The sequence below is a fragment of the Branchiostoma floridae genome, unplaced genomic scaffold (genome assembly GCF_000003815.2).
Source record: "Branchiostoma floridae strain S238N-H82 unplaced genomic scaffold, Bfl_VNyyK Sc7u5tJ_1494, whole genome shotgun sequence".
NCBI lineage: Eukaryota > Metazoa > Chordata > Leptocardii > Amphioxiformes > Branchiostomatidae > Branchiostoma > Branchiostoma floridae.
Window position 1 is genome coordinate 80,814 of NW_023365729.1, and position 22,870 is coordinate 103,683.

At 44.3% G+C, this 22,870-nt stretch overlaps 2 protein-coding genes across 11 annotated transcripts in view; both read left to right on the top strand.

The window, feature by feature from the left end:
• Positions 1–1,504, top strand: part of LOC118407867 (trinucleotide repeat-containing gene 6C protein-like) — a 42,377-nt gene extending 40,873 nt beyond the window's left edge. For 8 of the 10 annotated variants that reach the window (XM_035808423.1, XM_035808422.1, XM_035808425.1 and 5 more), the window contains one exon: positions 360–1,504. In XM_035808423.1, the coding sequence (XP_035664316.1) occupies positions 360–1,049 (690 nt within the window). In that variant the 3' untranslated portion in view covers positions 1,050–1,504. The remainder of the gene's footprint in view (positions 1–359) is intronic. The other 2 variants (XM_035808427.1, XM_035808428.1) reach the window with 1 other exon arrangement.
• Positions 1,505–3,694: 2,190 nt separating this feature from the next.
• On the top strand, positions 3,695–8,894 carry LOC118407859 (basic proline-rich protein-like). The gene is made up of 3 exons (XM_035808414.1): positions 3,695–4,484; positions 7,724–8,532; positions 8,823–8,894. Exons 1-3 carry the CDS (start codon positions 3,695–3,697, stop codon positions 8,892–8,894), a joined length of 1,671 nt encoding a protein of 556 aa, XP_035664307.1.
• Positions 8,895–22,870: the final 13,976 nt, after the last annotated feature.

The window sequence follows — 22,870 nt, forward strand, 5'->3', positions numbered from 1 at the left end:
TTTTTAAAAGCACTTGTTTTCATGTTGATCATAGCACACACCTGCAATTGAATAGAGAAAAACCAAAACACTATTGCTGTTAAACGGTGTTGAAGAAAGATTACGTTGTTTTTTTTATCACTTGGCCAGTGTTTTTGAATTGATACGTAATTATTATGGATTAGTTTAATTAGCTGGCATTTTTGTAAGATAGGGCATGAATAATAGATTGTAGACGCTTTTATTTCTTCCTCACTCTGTCTGCATTTTTGTGTGCCACACGCCTGTTCCTTTCACGCCTGTGAGTTGTTGACTTCTTTGTTCCTCCCCTGTTTCTGTGTTTTGCTCACCCCCCACCCCCGTGTCATTACACACACCAGCCTAACGGGATGTCCCCCTCCCTCTGGCAGATTGACGGCTCCACCCTGCGCACCCTGTGCATGCAGCACGGCCCCCTGCTGACATTCCACCTCAACCTGTCCCAAGGCTGCGCCCTGGTGTGCTACATGAGTAAGGAGGAGGCCGCCAAGGCCCAGAAGAGCCTGCACACCTGCGTCCTGGGGAACACCACCATTCTTGCCGACTTCATCAGCGAGGACGAGGCGCGCCGCCTGTTCGAGCAGAACAACAGCCAGGCCGCGTCGTCGTCGTCATCCAGCGACCGCTACTCGGATCGCTACGGCCCGTCCTACGGAGGGCGCGGAGATGCCCAGCATTACATCGGGCGCGGGGACGGGCAGACCTACTCCAGCCGCGGGGAGAACCAATCGTACGGGAGCCGCGGAGAGAACCGGACCTACGGGGGACGCGGCGAGGCGCAGGCCTACGGCAGACGTAACGACCCCCCACCCTTCAGTGGGCCGCCCAGCGACTCCCACTGGAACGGAAGCAGCAGCGTCGGAGGCCTTAGCAGCATGATCCCCGGAAACAGCATGTGGTCCATACAGGCTGGGTCCAGCGGAGGCGGGGGGTGGGGCACCGGAAACGACACGGACTCCAGAGGAGTCGTCAGCCCCAACGCGCTCTCCACCCTTCTTCCAGGAGACCTTCTTGGAGGCGAAAACATGTGACTTTCTGTAGCTCATGGCTACAGCATGGGAAGGAGTTGACGAAGTTCACTCCGACCCAGATGATGTGCAAACCTGGGGGAGATGGAACTCTCCATCCCAGATTGAATGCATTGCCATTTGATTTTGCCAGGAAGAACAATTATATGATAGCCTATTGAGGAATGCAAGCCAATCATGTCATTCAGCTGGGAAAATTCCTTCCAGTAGGTTTATGTGTGTTCCCTGTGTGGTGTTTCGTGTTACCAGCTCTCTTCAGGTCCCTTTCTTCCCTGCTAGGGATCGAAGAGAAAGAACACAAGAGCTTTTAAATCATATCATGGAGAGGATTCGCTCCCAAAGATGGGTGCTGTTTTACTTGAAGAAAGAAATATATGTGTGTGCTTGCCTAAAGCTGTAATACTTTGTAGTGGCTATAATTATTATACAATAAATCAGATGCACATAGGTTGCACGTATTTGCATTCTCTTTGTTCTTTATTGTGTATCTGATCTTACGACTAGAGTTAGAATGGCAGGAACAGAGCAAGGTTGGTGTTGACTTTTGCAGCAAGTCCCAAAAAAACAGTTGAAGTATTCAAATTAAAATTTGCATTCATGTAATAAACATGTAAGAGACAGATATGAAAATAAGGCCAATATTGTATTTATAATGAGCTTGAAGGTTACTGTAAGTTTTACTGCCACGAATGCCCCTGTACCAAAGTAGAATACTCTACCTGGCAAAGTTGTATCAGCCCCCACTGTTGAGTCATTCAAAGCCAGGTAAGAGGCCTACCCATCCTAACCTAGGGCCTCCCCTTCTCCATTACTTTGCTCCTGAAGGGGTAATTTGGGGGTAATTTGGGCGTAATAAAGAAGGAGAAAGTGTTACTTCATATTAGTATAACTTACTCATAATTGAAAATATCTGAAAGCTACAAGGCTTAACATCTGGACATCACAGACAATACTGCAAATTGATATGAACATTCTGCTATACAGAGGAAATATACAATTACTTTTGCATGTTTGAAACCGCATTGTACACAGGAAAAAAATGAACATTGGCATGACTAGTTAGGCAACCAACTTGAGCAAAAACAACTTTCTTGTAGACATGTGCCCAAGTATCACAGTAACAGCTTTTAACTAGTCTGTAGTCACTACTGATAGGCCACAGCAAGTAATTTTTATGAGTATGAATGTAGACCGTAGGTTGACTGACTTGTTGCCAGAGGGGGAGTTACTCCCACAGTAAGCCCACCCCATTTCGCCATGTCTTAGGGCTGTTGGTTTTGGTGGACTATTATCCAGAGTAAGTCCTTCACACCAATTAAAGGGAGTAAGTATATCTTCAGTCCATTGGACGTACCGTAGTGGGTGAAAAGAGGACTAGGGTCCATGGTAAGTCGTTTATAAGTCCAATGTTAGCAGCAGGGAAAGGGACAAATTCCATGTAGGAAAAATAACAATTTTGCCTGCATAACCAGATAAATCAGGATATCTCACAGAAGCTTTGGCACATTGGCGGTGTCCCTGTGTTCTAAATTGAATTTTTATTACGTATATCCCTGACCTCAGAAAGGGACAATCATGCAAAACGACGACAAATGGGGTAAAAATGTTTTTTTTATGGATGAGATACGTTGAGCGCTCTGTTAAATCCCTCGGCTGCATCGATGCTACAACGTACCCGCAGCCTCAGCGAGATACCCGCGTTGACAAAAACAATGCAAATATGTGTATCAACAGAGGCTACATAGTCTGTTATTAAGTCACTTTACAAAGGAGGTGATTTAAGGATGGCGTATGTGTTAAAGTTCAATCACAGCATCTGACGAAGTACCTTAAACAATTTGATGGTGAAATTTATAGATTGAATCAATGGTCTGCTAGCTTAAACCAGGTATATTCTTTTTTTGAAAGATGATAAAGACCACAAGATTCTGAACATTCCAACCATAGGTCTGTGAACACTACAGTCAAATCTGCTCATGAAGACCACTCGTAGTACTAGTGGCGTGAACAGATAGTCACAATAGCTTATCCAAAAGTTTGCATACATAGTTCGAAGAACAAGATGAATAGCCAAATGTGCAGATTAGGAATAGTTCAGCAAAGATCAACAGGAATTATTATCATTAATTGATAAGAATGATTCTGAGTAGCCTGTGCATGCTCTATTTTGTTTGGTCTGACAATGATGAGGACATTTGATATCATGTGGATATCGATGTTTACTTAAAGTTATCTAGTCGTTTAACGTCCTTGATTCTTCCAAGTAACCCACAACGGAAAATCCGTGAAAATCCATTCATCCCTTCTAGAGTGTATCCTCTTTTGAAGGCAAGAAGCAGTGATTGAAGTGTGCAGTTCAAGGAAAAGCTGCTTATAGTTACAAGCCAACAACATCTAAACAATACCTTACGCTAAACGTTACAGTCTTACGGTATACACGTGTACATGTTTTACAATACAAAGTGGACTCGGGGGTGTTTTATATGTATGAGGGGTTCATATATTGCATGTTGTAAATGAGAAAATTCCTAAGTCCTTCCAGCGGGTGTTACATTGAAATACTACGTCCAATCTCCAGACAATTAAAAGTGTTGACGATTTTGTGAAGAAGAAAGCAGGGATCAGTACTGGGCTGGACGCAGACCGAGATGGCGTATACTCCGTTACAGCGGTCAGCAAAAACCGGAGCACCTGCAGGTGCGGCTGCCCCACCGAGCTATTCAAGGATATGGAATCGACCCCTGCCGCCAGTCCCTACCGAGGATCTGCTCCCAAGGGCTGCAGAAATGCACGAGCGAGATCACGGAAATGGAGAACAGGTCGCGTCGTCTCCACAAGAAGATTTCGTCGAAATCTTAGACTGCCAGAATCCGGGGGGAGCTCGCCTTCCCTCCGTGAAGTTCACGAGGGCATCGCCTCCTCTCACCCGACAGGTACCGAGGGCGCTGTCTCATCACTCCGGACAGGCACCGAGGGTACCGCCTCATCACTCTGGGCAGTCACCGAGGGTACCGCCTGATCGCTCTGGACAGGCTTCAGGGGTACCGCCTCATCACTCCGGACATGCACCGACCCGCTCCGGACAGGCGCCGGGGGCACCGCCTCATGGCTCCGGACAGGCACCACATCATCACTCCGGACGGGCACCGACCCATCGCCCCGGACAGGCACCGACCCATCGCTCCGAACTAAGCTCCGAACAGACACCGGAGGTACCAACCCATCGCTCCGGACAGGCACCGACCCATCGCTCCGAACAGACACCGGAGCTACCGCCTCATCGCCCCGGACAGGCACCGACCCATCGCTCCGGACAGGCACCGGGGGGTCCGGATGATCACAATCAGTCACCAGGGGCACATGGGTACCACAACCTTCAGAAGCAAGACAAGAAGCACGTACAATCGAATCCGATGTATGGCGGAGATCTGCCATCAGGTCAGTTGGAAAATTATGACATGGTAGATAGATTACATTGTTCACCATTCTTCGTTAACGGGGACAATTGGGTTAATATTGTCAGAAAATTAAAGCTCTCCAAAATACGCTTAACCAGTAATATATATAATATGAAGTCATCATATCTATGGTTGACTACTACCGTTTGTCCTATTTTGAGTGGCGCTAACAGATTTCATTTTTTAGAAGAAAATTGCGACGTTTTTTCCGCGATAACATAACGTTAGGGATCAGTCACATGAGTGCGAATAAAGTCCTTATGAGTTGCATATTGCCATTCTTTTGTTCTTTTATTGTGTAGACTTGCTAATGGTTATCGAACTGAAAAAGAACAACCCTTTTGTGCCTAAAATTGACCTCAACAAAAAAGTGAAAATACTTAACAAACAAAAAATGTATTTTTGTGCAGCCTAGTTATTGAAGTTAAAAAAACTTTTTTCATTTGCAAACTTTATCTAAATCCGATATTTGCGGAATAGGGAACTCATACGGAATTGAATGTACGCACTCGTATTCACACGTGCCTATATGTTCAAGTGCGTATGAGGTGCGTATGGAAGTCTTAGCCTCTGCCAGACTCCACAGGTTGTTGGAAAAATAGTTGGACTGATATGGACAGATAACATGCCAAACGAGTTAGCTAGGTCGCAAACCATACTCCTCGGTCAGCTAACTCGTTTCGGGCTACTTCTGGCATGTTATCTGTCTATATTTGTCCAATTAGTATATATTTTCCAACGACTTTTGAGCCTAGTAGAGGCTAAGAACTCCACACGGACCTCATACGGACTTGAATATAAACGCACGTGTGAACCCGGCTTTAGGTTGTCATTATGATGAATACAATCTGAGCGATCAGACCTCAGCATTTAATCTCTACTATACAGACAAATACTTATCTGGTGGTGTTTCTATTGCTTCTTATGACTTGAAGGGCAAGGTTATTTCTCCAAAAGGCAGCATATAAGGCGCGCTATATTTTACCTCTAAAGACACGCTATATTTTACCTCTAAAAGTGACAATTGGTGTAATTTGTTGGGTATCTTTTTTCCAAAATTTTCTTAGTTGTGGGCTTGATACGCAAAAGCAGTTACAAACCCACAAAACCGTGAAAATATTATCGGAAAGTGTCTTTTCGTGGGATAATAATGCTCAACAGTTGTTCGATAACGTGATTTAGTAACTTGACCGATAACGTAAACAAGCGAACATAGTAACGTAGTAAAAAAAAAAGTTGGAGACATGACATGATATGCTAGACAACTTCATCCACCGGTGTCAAGCCAAATTTCTGCCCCGCCATATTTTTGCTCCTTGAGGTAGGGGCGCGACTAATTTCCGTCTCGTAAACAGTCGTCGCCTTTTGCATATACAAAACAATGTATTTTCATACACTAGTATATTACGCTCTGTCACTTGAAGCGTATTAGAACGCTCTTTCTTCTTTCACAGTGCTGTATCTTGGTGTAGTTGATCATTTGTGGTTAAGGTTGATAGGGATGGGTACGTACCGGTACAGTGTACGGGACCTGAAAAAAACAACAGACAGAGGACCGGATGTTGGACCGATTAGAAAATGATTTACCGGAAGACATTCACATGTTTTAGGCCTTACACGTCTAAGAAAATAACGATAGCGAAGTAGAGGAGAATTGATAGTCATTTGTAGTTTCTAAAGTCAAGCTTTGTCTAAAACAGTGTAGTACAAGAAAATAGTATTTAAAACCAGTGGACGTTTGACATACTCCATCAAACATAGTCCTTTGTAGCGAAATAGACCATAATTTTAATATCGCCCATTCAGACGTTTTACATCAATTAGGACCAGGTTCATATCCGGACCTGGACCTGATCCTATGGACCTGGACCGTACCTGGACCTGAATTTTCTGTACTGGTACCCACCCTAGCATTGACAAATTCATCATAATGAAGACGAAAAACGAAAAATCATCATGCAAATTTCATGAAGCAAACACGGCTCATAAAAACAACGACCAAAAAAATCAAGCCTGTGATTTTCTTAATCCAATGGGCCTTGCTGACGAAATGGAGTGCTTTCCTTCGAATTCAAAGTGCGTACACCCAGAGTATTGGTGTTTACGGACAACACTATATTTTTATTCAGATATTTACATGCTTCTACATCCAATCAGTGCACACGATATATCGTTTTGTTGTCGCGTATTGCAAGCATGCAAGGCGTTTACAATTTCACGCTTTTTAATCGCATACTTACAGACACAGTTCTTTTAACCACGTTTACATGGATTTTGCATGGAAAATGAACAACGTATAAAATGCTTGCGAAGGGAAGTTATTCGAAACCTATACAGTATAGTGATAGAGCGAATTGCGTACGGTTTAATCACATATTTTCCCTTTTTTGCTTGAAGTTACTGTGTTGTCAAGCAAGGATGAAGAAAATGTACATGCAGTATCGGTCATCTGTCAGTAGAAATTGGAAATCTCATTCAAAATTTCATCTGAAATGCCTCCGTGTGCGATAGAATAAGATTTCATACAACCCTCCCTCCCCACGATACTTACAGAACAATCCCGCAGTCCGCCATTTTGAAATATTTACGTCAAGGATACACACCATATTATTAACTATAAATATACTAAAAGTATACCTTTTAAACTATACAATGAAAATGCGCCCTACGTCTTTAGGCACTTACAAACACGTTGGCTTGATCTCTCGTAACATATCTATTAACCACAAATATACCTTAGAAAGCTTTTCAAAAAAGCCAAATAAAGTAAAACATTATTAAACATAAATCATGCAAATCAGGGCGTAATTTTATGATTTATTAGGACATTCTGCAACAGCTTTTTTTAATAAGACAAGACGTCCGTACTTTGAACAACGTGTACTTTAACTTATTACAGTAGAGAAGGTGATCAACTGAAATGAATTACAAACAGGACCTTTATGTTCATTGAGAAAAATCAATACTATAGGACGTAATTCGGATACCTATATTTTTCAATGGTAGATTAAGACCCGCTTTTCATACATGCAAAGTAGTTAATGAAATTTGGCGAAAGTATGGGGTAGTAAAACTCTAGCTTTAATCTAAGAAGCACAGTCTTAGACCGAGTACCTGTGATGGTCTAGATCCTTGTCATGTGAGCCCTGGTAGCCATACATGTATGCCATTAGTCACTGGAAACGTTAGTTTTCTATAACAACTTCTGTCAATCAGCAGGCGGCCCCGGCCAAGTTCGACATCCACCGGATGGGGCAGGACAACCGGACCAGACGGTGCCGGGCCCGCCCGCACACGTGCAAAGGGATGATGGGGAGGCTGTCCCCAAGACCCCAGCAAGAAGCACCGTTGGGGCCCAACCCGCGACGGCCTCCACACACGTGTACGATAACGAAAGACCAACAGTCGGACAGCCTCCGGACGGCGGCGGTCTAAGCGCGCGGGCTCCCCCACTTTTCCCGAGACCAGGAGCAAGAACCACCGACGGGGCCCAACCTGCGGCGGCCGCCACACACGTGTACGATAACGAAAGACCAACAGTCGGACAGCCTCCGGACGGCGGCGGTCTAAGCGCGCGGGCTCCCCCCATTATCCCGAGACCAGGAGGAAGAACCACCGACGGTGGGGCCCAACCTGTGGCAGCCTCCACACACGTGTACGATAATGAAAAACCGACAGTCGGACAGCCTCCGGACCGCGGCGGTCTAAGCGCGCGGCCTCCCCCACTTTTCCCGAGACCAGGAGCAAGAACCACCGACGGGGCCCAACCTGCGGCGGCCGCCACACACATCTACGAGAATGATGACACGTTCGGACAGTGTCTCGGGCCACCTCTGAACCGGGACGCTCTCGGCGCACCACCTGTCCCCTCTACTCCGAGGCCAGGAAGAAGAACCACCGACGGGGCCCAACCTGTGGCGGCCGCCACACACCTGTACGAGGATGGTGACGCGTTCGGACAGCGTCTTGGACCACCTCTGAACCGGGACGCTCTCGCCGCACCGCCCGTCCCCTCTACTCCGAGGCCCGCGAGGAGGAACGATCAGATGGGCAGCCCGAATCAGCCTCCAGGTAGACTACTACAATATATGTTTATGTCCCGCCCTGAAGTGTGTATGACGACTTAAGGCCTACTCGGTTCCTTTGGTTACCTCCTAATCAACTTCGCTTTGCTCGGTCATCATATACACCAAGGAAAAGGCGGGACATAAACGTTATCACCATTTGGCCTGTTAACCCTGACACCGCTCTAGACAACACTGGACTTTTCTTTGCAAAACTTTTGCAACTAACGCTGCATACCTTCTCCCCCTCATAGACGCCGCTAGAGAAAGACGTTCAATCTGGGAACAAGTATGTCAAGGCCGAGGAACCGCCATCATCATTCTAGCGTCCGTCGTCATGGTAACGCTGATGCTCTCAGTACTGGTACATGTACTTCTGGTGCACACCACATCCCTGCCGTCGCACCCTGACTCTGTGAGTTGACATCTTTGAACATCTTACGAAATATTTCTTGTATGAAAGATTATTCACGCCCAGGAAATTCTTTCTTGGCATAGTTTACGGTAATTCTTGTCGTACCCGCTAGAATTTCATACCGTAAATACAATTTAGATAGATAAATACATACTGTGTATCTTTGCTGTACAGATTACTAAGACAGGACTTTCAAGAGACTATACGCACTTTGTCTGTGCAAATTCCACCATTGGTACTGGAAAAATTATTGGGTGCAGCAAAAATTTATAACGGGTACGGTAAGAGTTACTGGGTACGGTAAGAGTTACTGGGTACGGCAAGAAAGGAGTTCGTAAGAGTGTGTTTTGACAAAACGGGGCATAGTTTGTGAATGTATTATGTGACCTTCTGAATCCAAGCTTGGGTAAGATCGTAAACTAAAACAGAACATTGAAAGTTTCTAAAGAGTTTTAAAGAGTCATCTCAAAGTAGTCGGAGGAAGAAGGCATCTGAAAAAGTTGTCCGTCAAAAGAAATGGTAAAGTACAAGAAAATCAAGGTTGAGGACTTTTAGGGTCTTCTAAAACTGCATGTTTGCACAATTAACAGTATCCATATGTCTGTTTGTAGCCTACAACAGACACTGGAGGAACCAACACCACTGGTGGTACTGCCTGGAAAAGTTCCCATGTGCTGAAGACTGTGGCGTCGGCTGACGTCATCATGGTCAGTACCTGTCTCAGTACATAGACCTTTGTCAGGAGTTGCTTACAGACTGTGGAATGCTTATACAGCTGTATAGCTTTTGTCTAGGAAATTTACGCATATCAAAATTAGTCAGGTTGTAAAATATCATTTAACAACGTTTGAATGTTTTCTCCAGCCGCCTTAAACAACCAGAGTCCCTGACAGACCTCTTTATTCTATACCAGACTGACTATCCTACCAGAGGAGTTGGTTAGCCGTGCAGCCAACATGAACCTAAGCGCGGAATAACTCCTCTGGCCATTTTTTTCGATTTCTACGATTCCCATATCCCTGTAAGAATGTCTGGTGGAGGCTAGACCTCTTGGTGTATTGGAAGAAGTGTAGAAATTGCATGCCAAAATAGGGGCACTGTTTTGATACTAATAGAGGGCTTAGTCGATCATTGCATAACCTGGAATCCAGTCTAGTTGTGGCACGACCTACCGTAGTTAGTGTAGGCTCTCTACGGGGCCAGTGCAGCTCTCAACCGCCAGTGTAATCATTCACACCTGGTAGCATTTTCCCGGTAGGCCTTTGCCCACCCCCACCGTGCAAAACTCCTACCAGGTGTGAAAGATTACCCCGGCGGTGGAAAGACCCTCCTGTCCCGAAGGTAGCCTTGCCAATCCACGGTAGACAGGATTCCAGGTTAATCATTGACCTTGCAGTACAGGTACCGGTGTCTTTATCTTTGTTGTTTGCTAATGGCAACCCTATGGTCAGCTGACTCCTCTGGTCACTTTTTTTCACCAACTAACTCAGAGTCTGAAACAAAGTTGTAAGGTTCATAATTTGAGACGTACATATAATAACCGTTACACAGATCAACCCCGTCCCCGGCCGCAGTTCTCCTGAAGCTGTCACTGCCCACGTGGAGACAGCAGCACCTGAAGAAGCCTCCAGGCCACTTTCCGTGGACACTAAAGGTGTGTCATTACTCACTGATCTTGGCATGTGCGAGGGCTGCTCATGTTAGATTTCCGTTGGTTCACTTATGATTATTGCTCGATGTAGGTTAGACATTCAGGTAATAAGATATGCCGAAAAAGCAGTTACTCAAGCAAGTTGATATGATTTTGGAAACGTCAGATAGTGACACTGACGAAAGATTGTGGATACTATCTGAAACGTCAGAAATTCCACATCTACTGTAATACATATCTCTGTACGTCTACGTCATATGACTGTTCAGGTTTTTGTTGCTAGCTGGAAAGGTGGGCTGGGGGGGGGGGGGGTGACAGAGGAGCCAGTAGATTATCGAAGTGAGTTCGTCAAAGTTTTTCGAAGACTAATTTTCAAGCAACTGTTAATAAAGAGGGATGAATCTTGGCAAATGTATTACTCTTTCAATAACTATAGCTAATACCTGTGTCAACTGTTCCTTCCTCGTCTAGGTCTACTAATGGTCTATGAAAAACATTGAATAAACCCTGATGACTGCTCTGAACTCACCATCCCTAGCCGAGTTCAGGATTGAAAATGACTGGTCAAATTTCAGTCTCCTATACGAATAGAAGATGCAAAAAATGAATACATGTCTAAGAGTGCCAGACAAAATATCCATTGAGCCACCATCATATAATGCGCTTGATTGTTCAACTTCAATGACATTTTTAAGACTGACAAAATGTAAATTTGAGGTCAATTTGACGTACTGTCAGGCTGCATCATGCTTCACGTGACAACCCACTCAAGTCCACAAGCTGGTAAACACTTCTGATCAGATTAAAACATTTCCAGTGCATGTATCGTCCCTTCTGTTACTGATACTAGAGAGACATTAAACGATTAGAATGTTCGAGGAATGACTATTGTAAAGACTGATCTCGCCCTCATAAAATGAATTTGTGATTGAATAACTGACCTTCCTTTTCTTGTATTGCTGTAGAAGCACATCCCATCACCTTTGGTGGGGAGTCGGGGGATGGAAGCCTGAGCTACGCATGCGGAGTTGCAGTTTCCTCCGACAACAAAATCTGGGTGGCTGATCAGAACAAAGCTCGCCTCCAAGTCTACAACATGGAAGGTGCCTACCTGTACCAGTTCCCACGAGGTGCACCGGGGCTAGGGTACCCATCAAAGAAACCATATGGTGTGTCCATCGACAGGGATGGTCATCTGTGGGTCTTGATGTTAGGGTATCCTGCCAGCCCTGACTCCGTGGTGCAGGTCAGCAGAGATGGCCATCTGAAGGCCAACTTTGACCTGCCTGACACTGTACCCAGTCAGAGTTACACGGGAATGGCAGTGGACCTGCGTAATAACCGCATTTTGGTCACATGGTCTGACGGTATGAAAGGTGGCATGCAGGCCTTCAACCCGGATGGGAAACTCCTGTGGTCGGATGTCGGCCGGGCCTGGATGAAGGCGCCCAAGTACGTCGCCGTCGACCGGGAAGGCAACAGCTTTGTCTCGGACTATAGCACTCACGTCATCTACAAGTATGACGACACCGGACGGTACGTGTCCAAGTTCGGAGGACCGGGACTGAGCGGTGCCAAGCTGAATCGTCCTCAGGGCATCTGTGTGGACAGTCAGTCCGGTCACATCGTGGTGGTGGATTCGAAAAATCCGCGCGTGGTGGTGTACACGAGCCGGGGCGCGTATGTCCGCCACATCGCTCTCCGTATTGCGCACCCAACAGGGGTGGCAGTAGGGCCGAGTGGAGAGTTGGTTGTGACAAACAAAAACACCATCGTTGTCTTAGCCCGCTATTGATAATGCTGTTGAAAGTGATGCTTCAACGCCAGAAACAAGTGCTCTGTTTCTTCGCATTTCTTCGCACCCCCCGCCCCCCCTGATAACCCACAAATGCACTCCAGATAAATTACCGTAAGGTGTAACATACTGTTTCGCAAACGTTACGATTGGACAAACTTCTAAGCAATTGATGTTTACAAATATTGGACTGGTATTTGTAAGTATGTTCGAATCCAAAATTAATTTTGGACACCCAATTTGACATCAAGTTTACTAGGCCACAGTTAAATTACACAGCAACAAATTCTGATCATTTCACAAACAACGGCTGGACAAACTTCAAAGCGATTTGTGTTGGAATCATCTTGAAAATGTTTTTTACAATGTGTTTCTGGCCTAATCTAGTCAGCCAGTAAAACTCCCCATTGATGTTCGCTTTCTTCTAGCCAAAAATTATTACCTTTGATCCCCAACAATCATCCCATTGAAACATATGCTTTGAAATTTAAAAACACTGCCCTCAATAAAGAAAGTGACGTTCAGAAATTTAGGCATCTTGAAAAGGCATATGCATCTTTTTTAAACTAACACATGCTTCTACTGTTGAGCACCTCTTTGAGTATGGCTTTATGGCTTTACCGTAGCTGCCAAGTACCAGAGACCATCTTTACCACCCCACCGCCCGTATTCTTTTTTCAGGGTTTTCAGGGTATCAGCTTGGTTGGAAATGTTCCTGGCTTGTATTTCTGGCTTCCTGGATGGTGATGCTGGGCTTTCGTATCACCAGGTGACCTCAATTGCATTGCTGATCTAGACAAAACTTTTCAGTATGAATTACCTAATACTGTCAGCTTGGACATGGTACTCGCCTCGTCTAAGTGCCCGCAGATACTCCCCGGGCCCTTTTGACGTCAGTTAGTTTCAACTTGGTACTACGTGGTACCATTTACTTCTCGCCCGAGCTGCATTCTGTTTTATGAGGAGTTTTTAACTGAAAAAGGGGGTAAATGTTGTTCAAGGAATTTAGACACGGTGCTCGCTTTGTCCGAGTTTCTGGGTTCGAATCCATACCAGACCCCAATGTTATGCCCTTGGGAAAGCGGCACTTAACACCTACATGTATTTCCCAAATTTGCTTGGGTGAAAATGAGCACCTAGCTTCGGTTAGGGACCTCCTCTCGGATCGGAGGTAAAGCCATGAGGTCCCGTGTTTGAGGAGAGCCACACCTCGGGCACGTTGAAGAACCCACCACACTTGTTGAAAAAAATGTCCATCTGAGTGTGAGTGGATCAAACCTGACAGTACCCACTGTACTAAACTGGTGTGTTACACATGGACGGTTTACCGGTCATGCAAAACAAACAAAAAAAAACTGAAATTCTTTACTGCGCTCCTGAAACCTAGCTTGGATCTTGTTTCTGTACGTTGTATGTCTGATAGTAAATCAGACATAATATAGTGTGGCCTGAATGCGGGCCAACTAATACATGATGTAATATGTACCAAGACATTTTGTTTGATGTAATTTTTCATATAATTCAACTCTAAAAACAGGTGTCATGTTTGTAGCATCACATATACTATTCTTTCAAAGTCATATTATTATATTGGCAACTTGACATTAAGTTTCTAGACCTATTCTCTTAAAAATAATATTCTCTTAAAAATTGAAATAATTTTGCTTGTGATTTATATTTATGATTGATTGATTGATTGATTGATTAATATAGCCTTTGTAACTTTTTCTTCTCCCAGCTTTGGACCAAAACGTTACCTATAGTTCCATTAATCATCCAATTGACATGCATACTTAAGATTTTAATAATGTTCCATCAGAAATATGATTGATCTTAAGAAAGAAATTCTTTAAAATGTATTTTGAAAATGATGTATTAGTGTGCGAATATGTGCGTATCGATACGTTGCCTTAACAACAAATAGGGGAACTAGATCATTAGCAACTACATGTACTGTATTGGAACCCATTCTTAAGAATATATATCAATGATCAAGGAGGATAACCTCCTTGGGATGCTCTGTCCTGTTTATACAGGTGTTAGATTATGTTTGTTGATCTGTGATGTAAGCAACATATACTTTAAGTTTTCCTTTAAACCTAAAAAAATATGCGTAATTTTTATTAGAAACACCGAGATCCTAAGATCTGAGTTCTACTTTATTTCTGCATTGGTGTAAAGGGAGGGACGAGTAAGTGAACAGTATTCAAAATATGATACTTTTTTAACCTCCTTGTACCTGAAGTCTTTGTCCCCACATGCAAGCTGGTTTTCTATGGCTAAGGTTTGTTTTGATAGAAAAAGTGGAAGGTCAGCTACAGTCAAGAGATTGGCGAGTGTCCCAATGGTCAGTCTAGCCAGTGAGAAAGAAGTTAGGGGTTAATTACAGGGCAAATTATAGCGAAACTTTGGGTCAGATTTGAAAAATGCACATGCTTTTGTCCTTCCGTGCAGAGAAAAATTACCTTTCTGACCAAAATTGCACAAGGAGATATTAGTCAATGGGATCTACTGTATTCAATTCAATTACTGGTTCCTCCCTATTTTATTATTAGGATTTATCTGTTTGTAATATTTCAGTTTATATCAGTGCGTAGCGTCGTGTCATTGTCGAAACTCAGTATTTATATAATTCTAATAGAATAATTTTAGGTTGGTTTCTATACGCCGGGCGCCAATATTCATGAAGGCAGAGGAGGCTGATTTTTCACAATCATCCTATGTTTTTATTTCAAAACCAAACTGCTCAAATCTCCTGTATCCTGTCCTTTATGAAAGACAAGTGTTATTTCAGCATTGAAGTAACAGTTTGTATAACCTCACCTCACCTCACCACCACTCTAGAAGTGAATTTTCAAAACAACATGGAGAGCTTGCCGCTTTGCTTTTCAAACGTGCAGACAATCAAATATCTCCCTCCTCGAACGATATGAATATTGAATATTTAAAACCAGGGATCAAAGGTTTGTCAAGCGCGCAATCTGTGGCTTGCTCTCCGTCAATTTCCTGTGTGGTGTTTTTTCCTAATTCCAGTTACTTTATGTAGTCTCTCATGTTAGGCAGATGATATTTAAGAGCTTTTGTAAACGCCTTAAAATCTTCGTCAGTGAAGCTATAAGCCTAGAGAGAAAACGTCTTGTATCGCATTAATAGTACAAATAAAGCTCAAATTAGCACCATCTATGTTTCTTGTGGGTCTCGTCTTTACAAATTACAAAATCATAGATAACCTTGTGATAACCTACATCGACGTACACAATCATAGAGTTTGAAAGAGTCATCCTTTTGCAGAATGCGAGTTTATCATTTCCTCATCTTTTAAAGTTTACATTATCCTTGAATGGTGGTGTTTACCTAACTTACAGGTCACAAGTGTGTAATTCTCATTCATTACCACTGAAAATTATGGCAAGTTTGTACTAATTTAAAAAAAATCTCTATGTCCTTATTTACGTACCTTATATGAAAAATGTTCCTCCAACCCAAAATCACGTATGCTACTTATCTGTCATTCATATAATGGACTACCCTGGAACTGAATAGGTTGCAACCTATACAAATCAGAACGTAATTTTCATACGTGTGAGGACAGTTTATGGTTCCAGTGTTGTCCATTGCTTTTGTGGATCTGTCACTTAGCTATCCATTTGCCACGAATCCTGAAAATCCATTATCATATAGCCAGGTGCCGCGGACCAATCAGAAGGCCCCGTTCCACGTTGGTTATGACGCCGTAACACAAAGATTTAGGCCAGGCAGGTGGGTATCGCTCCTCTGATTGGTCAGAATGAATCGACACCGGCACCGGTGCCGGTGTCGATTCATTTTGACCAATCAAAAGTAGCGATACACACAAGAAAGTAAGGTATATGCAGGCATCGGCCAATAAAAAGGAACGAAACATATGCCAGAGCAGAGAGAATAAGTACAGACTGCAAGGGGGAATGGCTCCTTCTAACATTGATAATGAGTTTTGTTGTTCTAAAAAGCCTGCAATGTTTGGAATATTTTCTGTGGAACTTTTTGTTTTGAAATGCAATGTGTAATCTCCTTACATATGCATGTACCAAAGAACAAATGTAAAATTTCAGAAATTCGACAAAGGAATTCACACGTATAGTACCAAGAGATCTATGCGTCATACAGGAGTTTGCAAGTTTGGGTAGGCTATATGATAATAACGTTAATGACCCGCCTGTTCCTCGGTGTACATGGTGTAATAATTTAGCGCCTGGTCCTTTGCTATAACCACCTCATAAAACCACCTCGTTCGCTTCGCTCACATCGGTGGTTTTATTCGGTAGTTATAGCAAAGGACCATGCGTTATGACACCATATACACCTCGGGGCGGGTCATTAACCCTTAATTATTACTTGGTTGAGTTATCATCTTCCAAAGTTACGGGGAGGACTCCTTCTTCTCAACAACAAAAGCTATCTTCCACTATAAAAGGAAGACTATGAAAGTTCCGCTACAGTACCAGGGGAGGCCGCCAGGTAGCTCAAAAATCGACCTTGACTTTCCACAACAATCCACATGACAGTTCCCGCAATCCATCAATAACAGCGTGTGTGATTTTGGCCAAAGTATGCCAGAGTGATTGTTGAGTTCTTGGCAGCCATGTCTCTGTCAGTGATGTGGAAATGGAGAGAGTCACGTTGTTTTTGTCTTCTGGCCCTCTAGCGATCGTTAGTCGAAAAGATTTTAGAAAACCATCGGCACTGTGAGGGGAGCGCGCTCGAACATTTCGAAACACTTCGATCCCAGCGCTGAGTTTACGAGATGAACTCTTATGATATGCCAGGGATAACTTCTAAGAAATGTGATTCGGTTCCCTTCATTCTGCATTTGCTGAGAGGGGAGAGTGGACCGGGTTCCTATAAAGGGTGGCTTTAAGCTCCATTTCACTAGTTCTAAAGATAACGATACAGTCTGAACTTTTCCCTAGCCTCCTTTACCGGCCTCCCTGTGGGCATTAGCGATTTTCGATTCCCGATTTTCAGTTTTCAACAGGGAGGGTTCTGATGTCGGAAAGGGAATATACGCCGGGAAGCTTGAAAGCGACAGTATTTATACAGTTTGCATATAATCGTGCTTCTCTTGATTCTTCCAAGTCACCCACAACGCAGAAACTATTAAAATCCATTCATCCCTTCTTGAGTGTATCCTGGTTTGAAAACAAGAACAAGTGTGTAGTTCAAGCAACGCTGCCAAAAGTTTCGAGCCAACAACATCTATACAATACCTTACGCTAAACGTCACTGTATAACGGCACACACGTGTACATGTTTTACGATACAAAGTTGACTCGGAGGTGGTTTATATGTATAGAGTTCAAAGCTTGCTGTAAATAAGAAAATTCCGAAGCGTATTGAGCGGGTGTTACATGTGAACATATCCAATCTCCAGACAATTAAGTGTTGACGTTTTCGAATTTCGTGTAGAACCAAGCAGGGATCAGTACCGAGCTAGGTGCGGACCGAGATGGCGTATACTCCGTTACAGCGGTCAGCAAAAACCGGGGCACCTGCAGGTGCGGCTGCCCCACCGAGCTATACCAGGATATGGAACCGACCCCTGCCGCCAGTCCCTACCGAGGATCTGCTCCCAAGGGCTGCAGAAATGCACGAGCGAGATCACGGAAACGGAGAACAGGTCGCGTCGTCTCCACAAGAAGATTTCGTCGAGATTTTGGACTGTCAGAATCCGGGGGGAGCTCGCCTTCCCTCCGTGAAGTTCACAAGGGCATCACCTCCTCTCTCCCGACAGGCACCGAGGGCGCTGTCTCATCACTCCGGACAGGCACCGAGGGTACCGCCTGATCGCTCTGGGCAGTCACCGAGGGTACCGCCTGATCGCTCTGGACAGGCTTCAGGGGTACCGACCCATCGCTCCGGACATGCACCGACCCATCGCTCCGGACAGGCGCCGGGTGCACCGCCTCATGGCTCCGGACAGGCACCAGAGGTACCGCCTCATCACTCCGGACAGGCACCGACCCACTCCGGACAGGCGCCGGGTGCACCGCCTCATGGCTCCGGACAGGCACCAGAGGTACCGCCTCATCACTCCGGACAGGCACCGACCCACTCCGGACAGGCGCCGGGGGCACCGCCTCATGGCTCCGGACAGGCACCACATCATCACTCCGGACGGGCACCGACCCATCGCCCCGGACAGGCACCGACCCATCGCTCCGATCAGACACCGGAGGTACCGACCCATCGCTCCGGACAGGCACCGACCCATCGCTCCGAACAGACACCGGAGCTACCGCCTCATCGGCCCGGACAGGCACCGGGGGGTCCGGATGATCACTCCGGACAGTCACCAGGGGCACATGGGTACCACAACCTTCAGAAGCAAGACAAGAAGCACGTACAATCGAATCCGATGTATGGCGGAGATCTGCCATCAGGTTAGTTGGAAAATTATGACATGGTAGATAGATTACATTATTCACCATTCTTCGTTAACGGGGACAATTGGGTTAAGATTGTAAGAAAAGTAAAGTTCTCCAAAATACGCTTAACCAGTAATATGGAGTTATCATATCTATATGGTTGACTTCTACCGTTTGTCCTATTTTGAGTGGCGCTAACAGATTTCATTTTTTAGAAGAAAATGGCGACGTTTTTTCCGCGATAACATAACGTTAGGGATCAGTCACACGAGTGCGAATAAAGTCCTTATGAGTTGCATATTGCCATTCTTTTGTTCTGACCAAAGATTGCAGGAAAGAAGTATTTTACTTTGACTTTTATTGTGTAGACTTGCTAATGGTTATCGAACAGGAAAGACTACTTTTTTGCCTAAAATTGACCTCAACAAAAAGTGAAAATACTTAACAAAAAATTGCATTTTACTTTTTTGTGCAGCCTAGTTATTGGCGTTAAAAAACCTTTCTTCATTTGCAAACTTTATCTAAATCCGATATATGCGGAATTGTGGAACTCGTACGGAATTGAATATACGCACTCGTGTTCACACGTGCGTATATGTTCAAGTGCGTATGAGGTGCGTATGGAAGTCTTAGCCTCTACCAGACTCCAGAGGTTGTTGGAAAAATAGTTGGCCTAATATGGACAGATAACATGCCAAACGAGTTGGCTAGGTCGCAAACCATACTCCTCAGTCAGCTAACTCGTTTGGGGCATGTTATGTGTCTATATTTGTCCAATTTCTTATATTTTCCCACGACTTTGGAGCCTGGTAGAGGCTAAAAACTCCACACGGACCTCATACGGACTTGAATATATACGCACGTGTGAGCCCGGCTTTAGGTTGTCATTATGATGAATACAATCTGAGCAATCAGACCTCAAAATTTAATCTCTACTGACAAATACTTATCTGGTGGTGTTTCTATCGCTTATGAATTGAAGGGCGAGGTTATTTCTCCAATAGGCAGCCCGATAACGTAACGTTACATTTCACCTCTGAAAGTAGTGTAATTTGTCGGGGATGGTTTCATTTTTTTTTCCAATTTTCTCTAAGCTGTGGGCTTGATACGCAAAAGCAGTTACAAACCAAAAAAAAAACGTGAAAATATTATCGGAAAGTGTCTTTTCGTGGGATAATAATGCTCAACAGTTGTTCGATAACGTGATTTAGTAACTTGACCGATAACGTAAACAAGCAAACGTAGTAACGTAGTATAAAAAAAAAACTTGGAGACAAGCCATAATATGATACTGGACAACTTCATAACACCTGTGTCAAGCCAAATTTCTGCCCCGCCATATTTTTGCTCCTTGAGGTAGGGGCGCGGCTAATTTCCGTCTCGTAAACGGTCGTCGCCTTTTCCATATACAAAACAATGTATTTTCATACACTAGTATATTACGCTCTGTCACTTGAAGCGTATTAGAACGCTCTTTCTTCTTTCACAGTGCTGTATCTTGGTGTAGTTGATCATTTGTGGTTAAGGTTGATAGGGATGGGTACGTACCGGTACAGTGTACGGGACCTGAAAAAAACAACAGACAGAGGACCGGATGTTGGACCGATTAGAAAATCATTTACCGGACCGCGGAAGACATTCACATGTTTTAGGCCTTACACGTCTAAGAAAATAACGATAGCGAAGTAGAGGAGAATTGATAGTCATTTGTAGTTTCTAAAGTCAAGCTTTGTCTAAAACAGTGTAGTACAAGAAAATAGTATTTAAAACCAGTGGACGTTTGATATACTCCATCAAACAGAGTCCTTTGCAGCGAAATATACTATAATTTTAGTATCTCCCATTCAGACGTTTTTACAGCAATTAGGTCCAGGCTCATATCCGGACCTGGACCTGATCCTATGGACCTGGACCGTACCTGGACCTGAATTTTCTGTACTGGTACCCACCCCTAGTTACGGATAAGGCCTTTTTGTTCTGAATCGGGTTTGAATCAGAGTCGCACTTTCTCTCTTTTCGATATTTTTACCATCTACAGGTATTACGATATTGTGATTGAACTGTGGGCTAGGGCTAGGGCTAGGGCTAGGGCTAGGGCTAGGGCTAGGGCTAGGGCTAGGGCTAGGGCTAGGGCTAGGGCTAGGGCTAGGGCTAGGGCTAGGGCTAGGGCTAGGGCTAGGGCTAGGGCTAGGGTTTACTTTTAGAGCTAGAGTCCAAAGAATCATTGACAAATTCATCATAATGAGGACGAAAAACGAAGAATTATCATGCAAATTTCATGAAGCAAGCACGGCTCATGAAAATAACGACCAAAAAAATCAAGCCTGTGATTTTCTCAATCCAATGGGCCTTGCTGACGAAATGGAGTGCTTTCCTTGGAATTCAAAGTGCGTGCGCCCAAAGTATTGGTGTTTAAGGACAACACTAGATTTTTATTCAGATATCTACATGCTTCTACATCTTATCAGTGCACACGATATATCGTTTTGTTGTCGCGTATTGCAAGGCTTTTACAATTTCACGCTTTTTAATCGCATATTTACAGACACAATTCTTTTAACCACGTTTACATGGCTTTTGCATGGGAAATGAACAACGTATAAAATGCTTGCGAAGGGAAGTTATTCGAGACCTATACAGTATAGTGATAGAGCGAATTGAGTACGGTTTAATCAAATATTCTCCTATTTTGCTTGAATAGCAAGTCACTGTGTTGTCAAGCAAGGATGAAGAAAATGTACATGTAGTATCGGTCATCTGCCAGTAAAAATTGGAAATCTTATTCAAAATTTCATCTGTGCGATAGAATGAGATTTCCTACAACCCTCCCTCTCCACAATACTTACAGAACAGTCCCGCAGTCCGCCATTATGAAATATTTACGTCAAGGATACACACCATATTAATAACTATACATATACTAAAAGTATACCTTTTAAACTATACAATGAAAATGGACCCTACGTCTTTAGGTACTTAACAACCTGTTACCCTTACAAACATATTGGCTTGATCTCTCGTAACATATCTATTAACCACAAATATACCTTAGAAAGCTTTTCAAAAATGCCAAATAAAGTAAAACATTATTAAACATAAATCATGCAAATCAGGGCATAATTTTATGATTTATGAGGACATTCTGCAACAGTCAGTTTTCTTTAATAAGACAAGACGTTCATACTTTGAACAACGTGTACTTTAACTTATTACAGTAGAGAAGGTGATCAACTGAAATGATTTACAAACAGGACCTTTATGTTCATTGAAAAAAATCAATACTATAGTACGTAATTCGGATAGCTATATTTTGCATTGGTAGATTAAGACCTGCTTTTCATACATGCAAAGTAGTGCGAAAGTATGTGTAGTGAAACTCTAGCTTTAATCTAAGAAGCACAGTCTTAGACCTAGTACCTGTGCTGGTCTAGATCCCTATCCAGTGAGCCCTGGTAGCCATTCACAACTAAACATGTATGTTCTTAGTTACTAGAAACGTTAGTTTTCTATAACAACTTCTGTCAACCAGCAGGCGGCGCCGGCCAAGTTCGACATCCACCCGACGGGGCAGGACAACCGGACCAGACAGTGCCGGGCCCGCCCACACACGTGCAAAGGGATGATGGGGAGACTGTCCCCAAGACCCCAGCAAGAAGCACCGGCGGTGGGGCCCAACCAGAAGCGGGTGCCACACACGTGTACGATAACGAAAAACCGACAGTCGGACAGCCTCCGCACCGCGGCGGTCTAAGCGCGCGGCCTCCCCCCATTATCCCGAGACCAGGAGCAAGAACCACCGACGGGGCCCAACCCGCGACGGCCTCCACGGACACGTGTACGATAACGAAAAACCGACAGTCGGACAGCCTCCGCACCGCGGCGGTATAAGCGCGCGGCCTCTCCCCTCTATCCCGAGACCAGGAGCAAGAACCACCGACGGGGCCCAACCCGCGACGGCCTCCACACACGTGTACGATAACGAAAAAAACACGGTCGGACAGCCTACGGACCGCGGCGGTCTAAGCGCACGGCCTCTC

What these genes read in the sequence shown, in the direction of transcription:
- LOC118407859 (XM_035808414.1), top strand. Translation starts at nt 3,695, where the DNA reads ATGGCGTATACTCCGTTACAGCGGTCAGCAAAAACCGGAGCACCTGCA. An exon ending in TGGCGGAGATCTGCCATCAG is followed by an intron (nt 4,485 to 7,723) that starts GTCAGTTGGAAA and finishes GTCAATCAGCAG; the next exon opens with GCGGCCCCGGCCAAGTTCGA. An exon ending in TCCCCTCTACTCCGAGGCCC is followed by an intron (nt 8,533 to 8,822) that starts GCGAGGAGGAAC and finishes TCCCCCTCATAG; the next exon opens with ACGCCGCTAGAGAAAGACGT.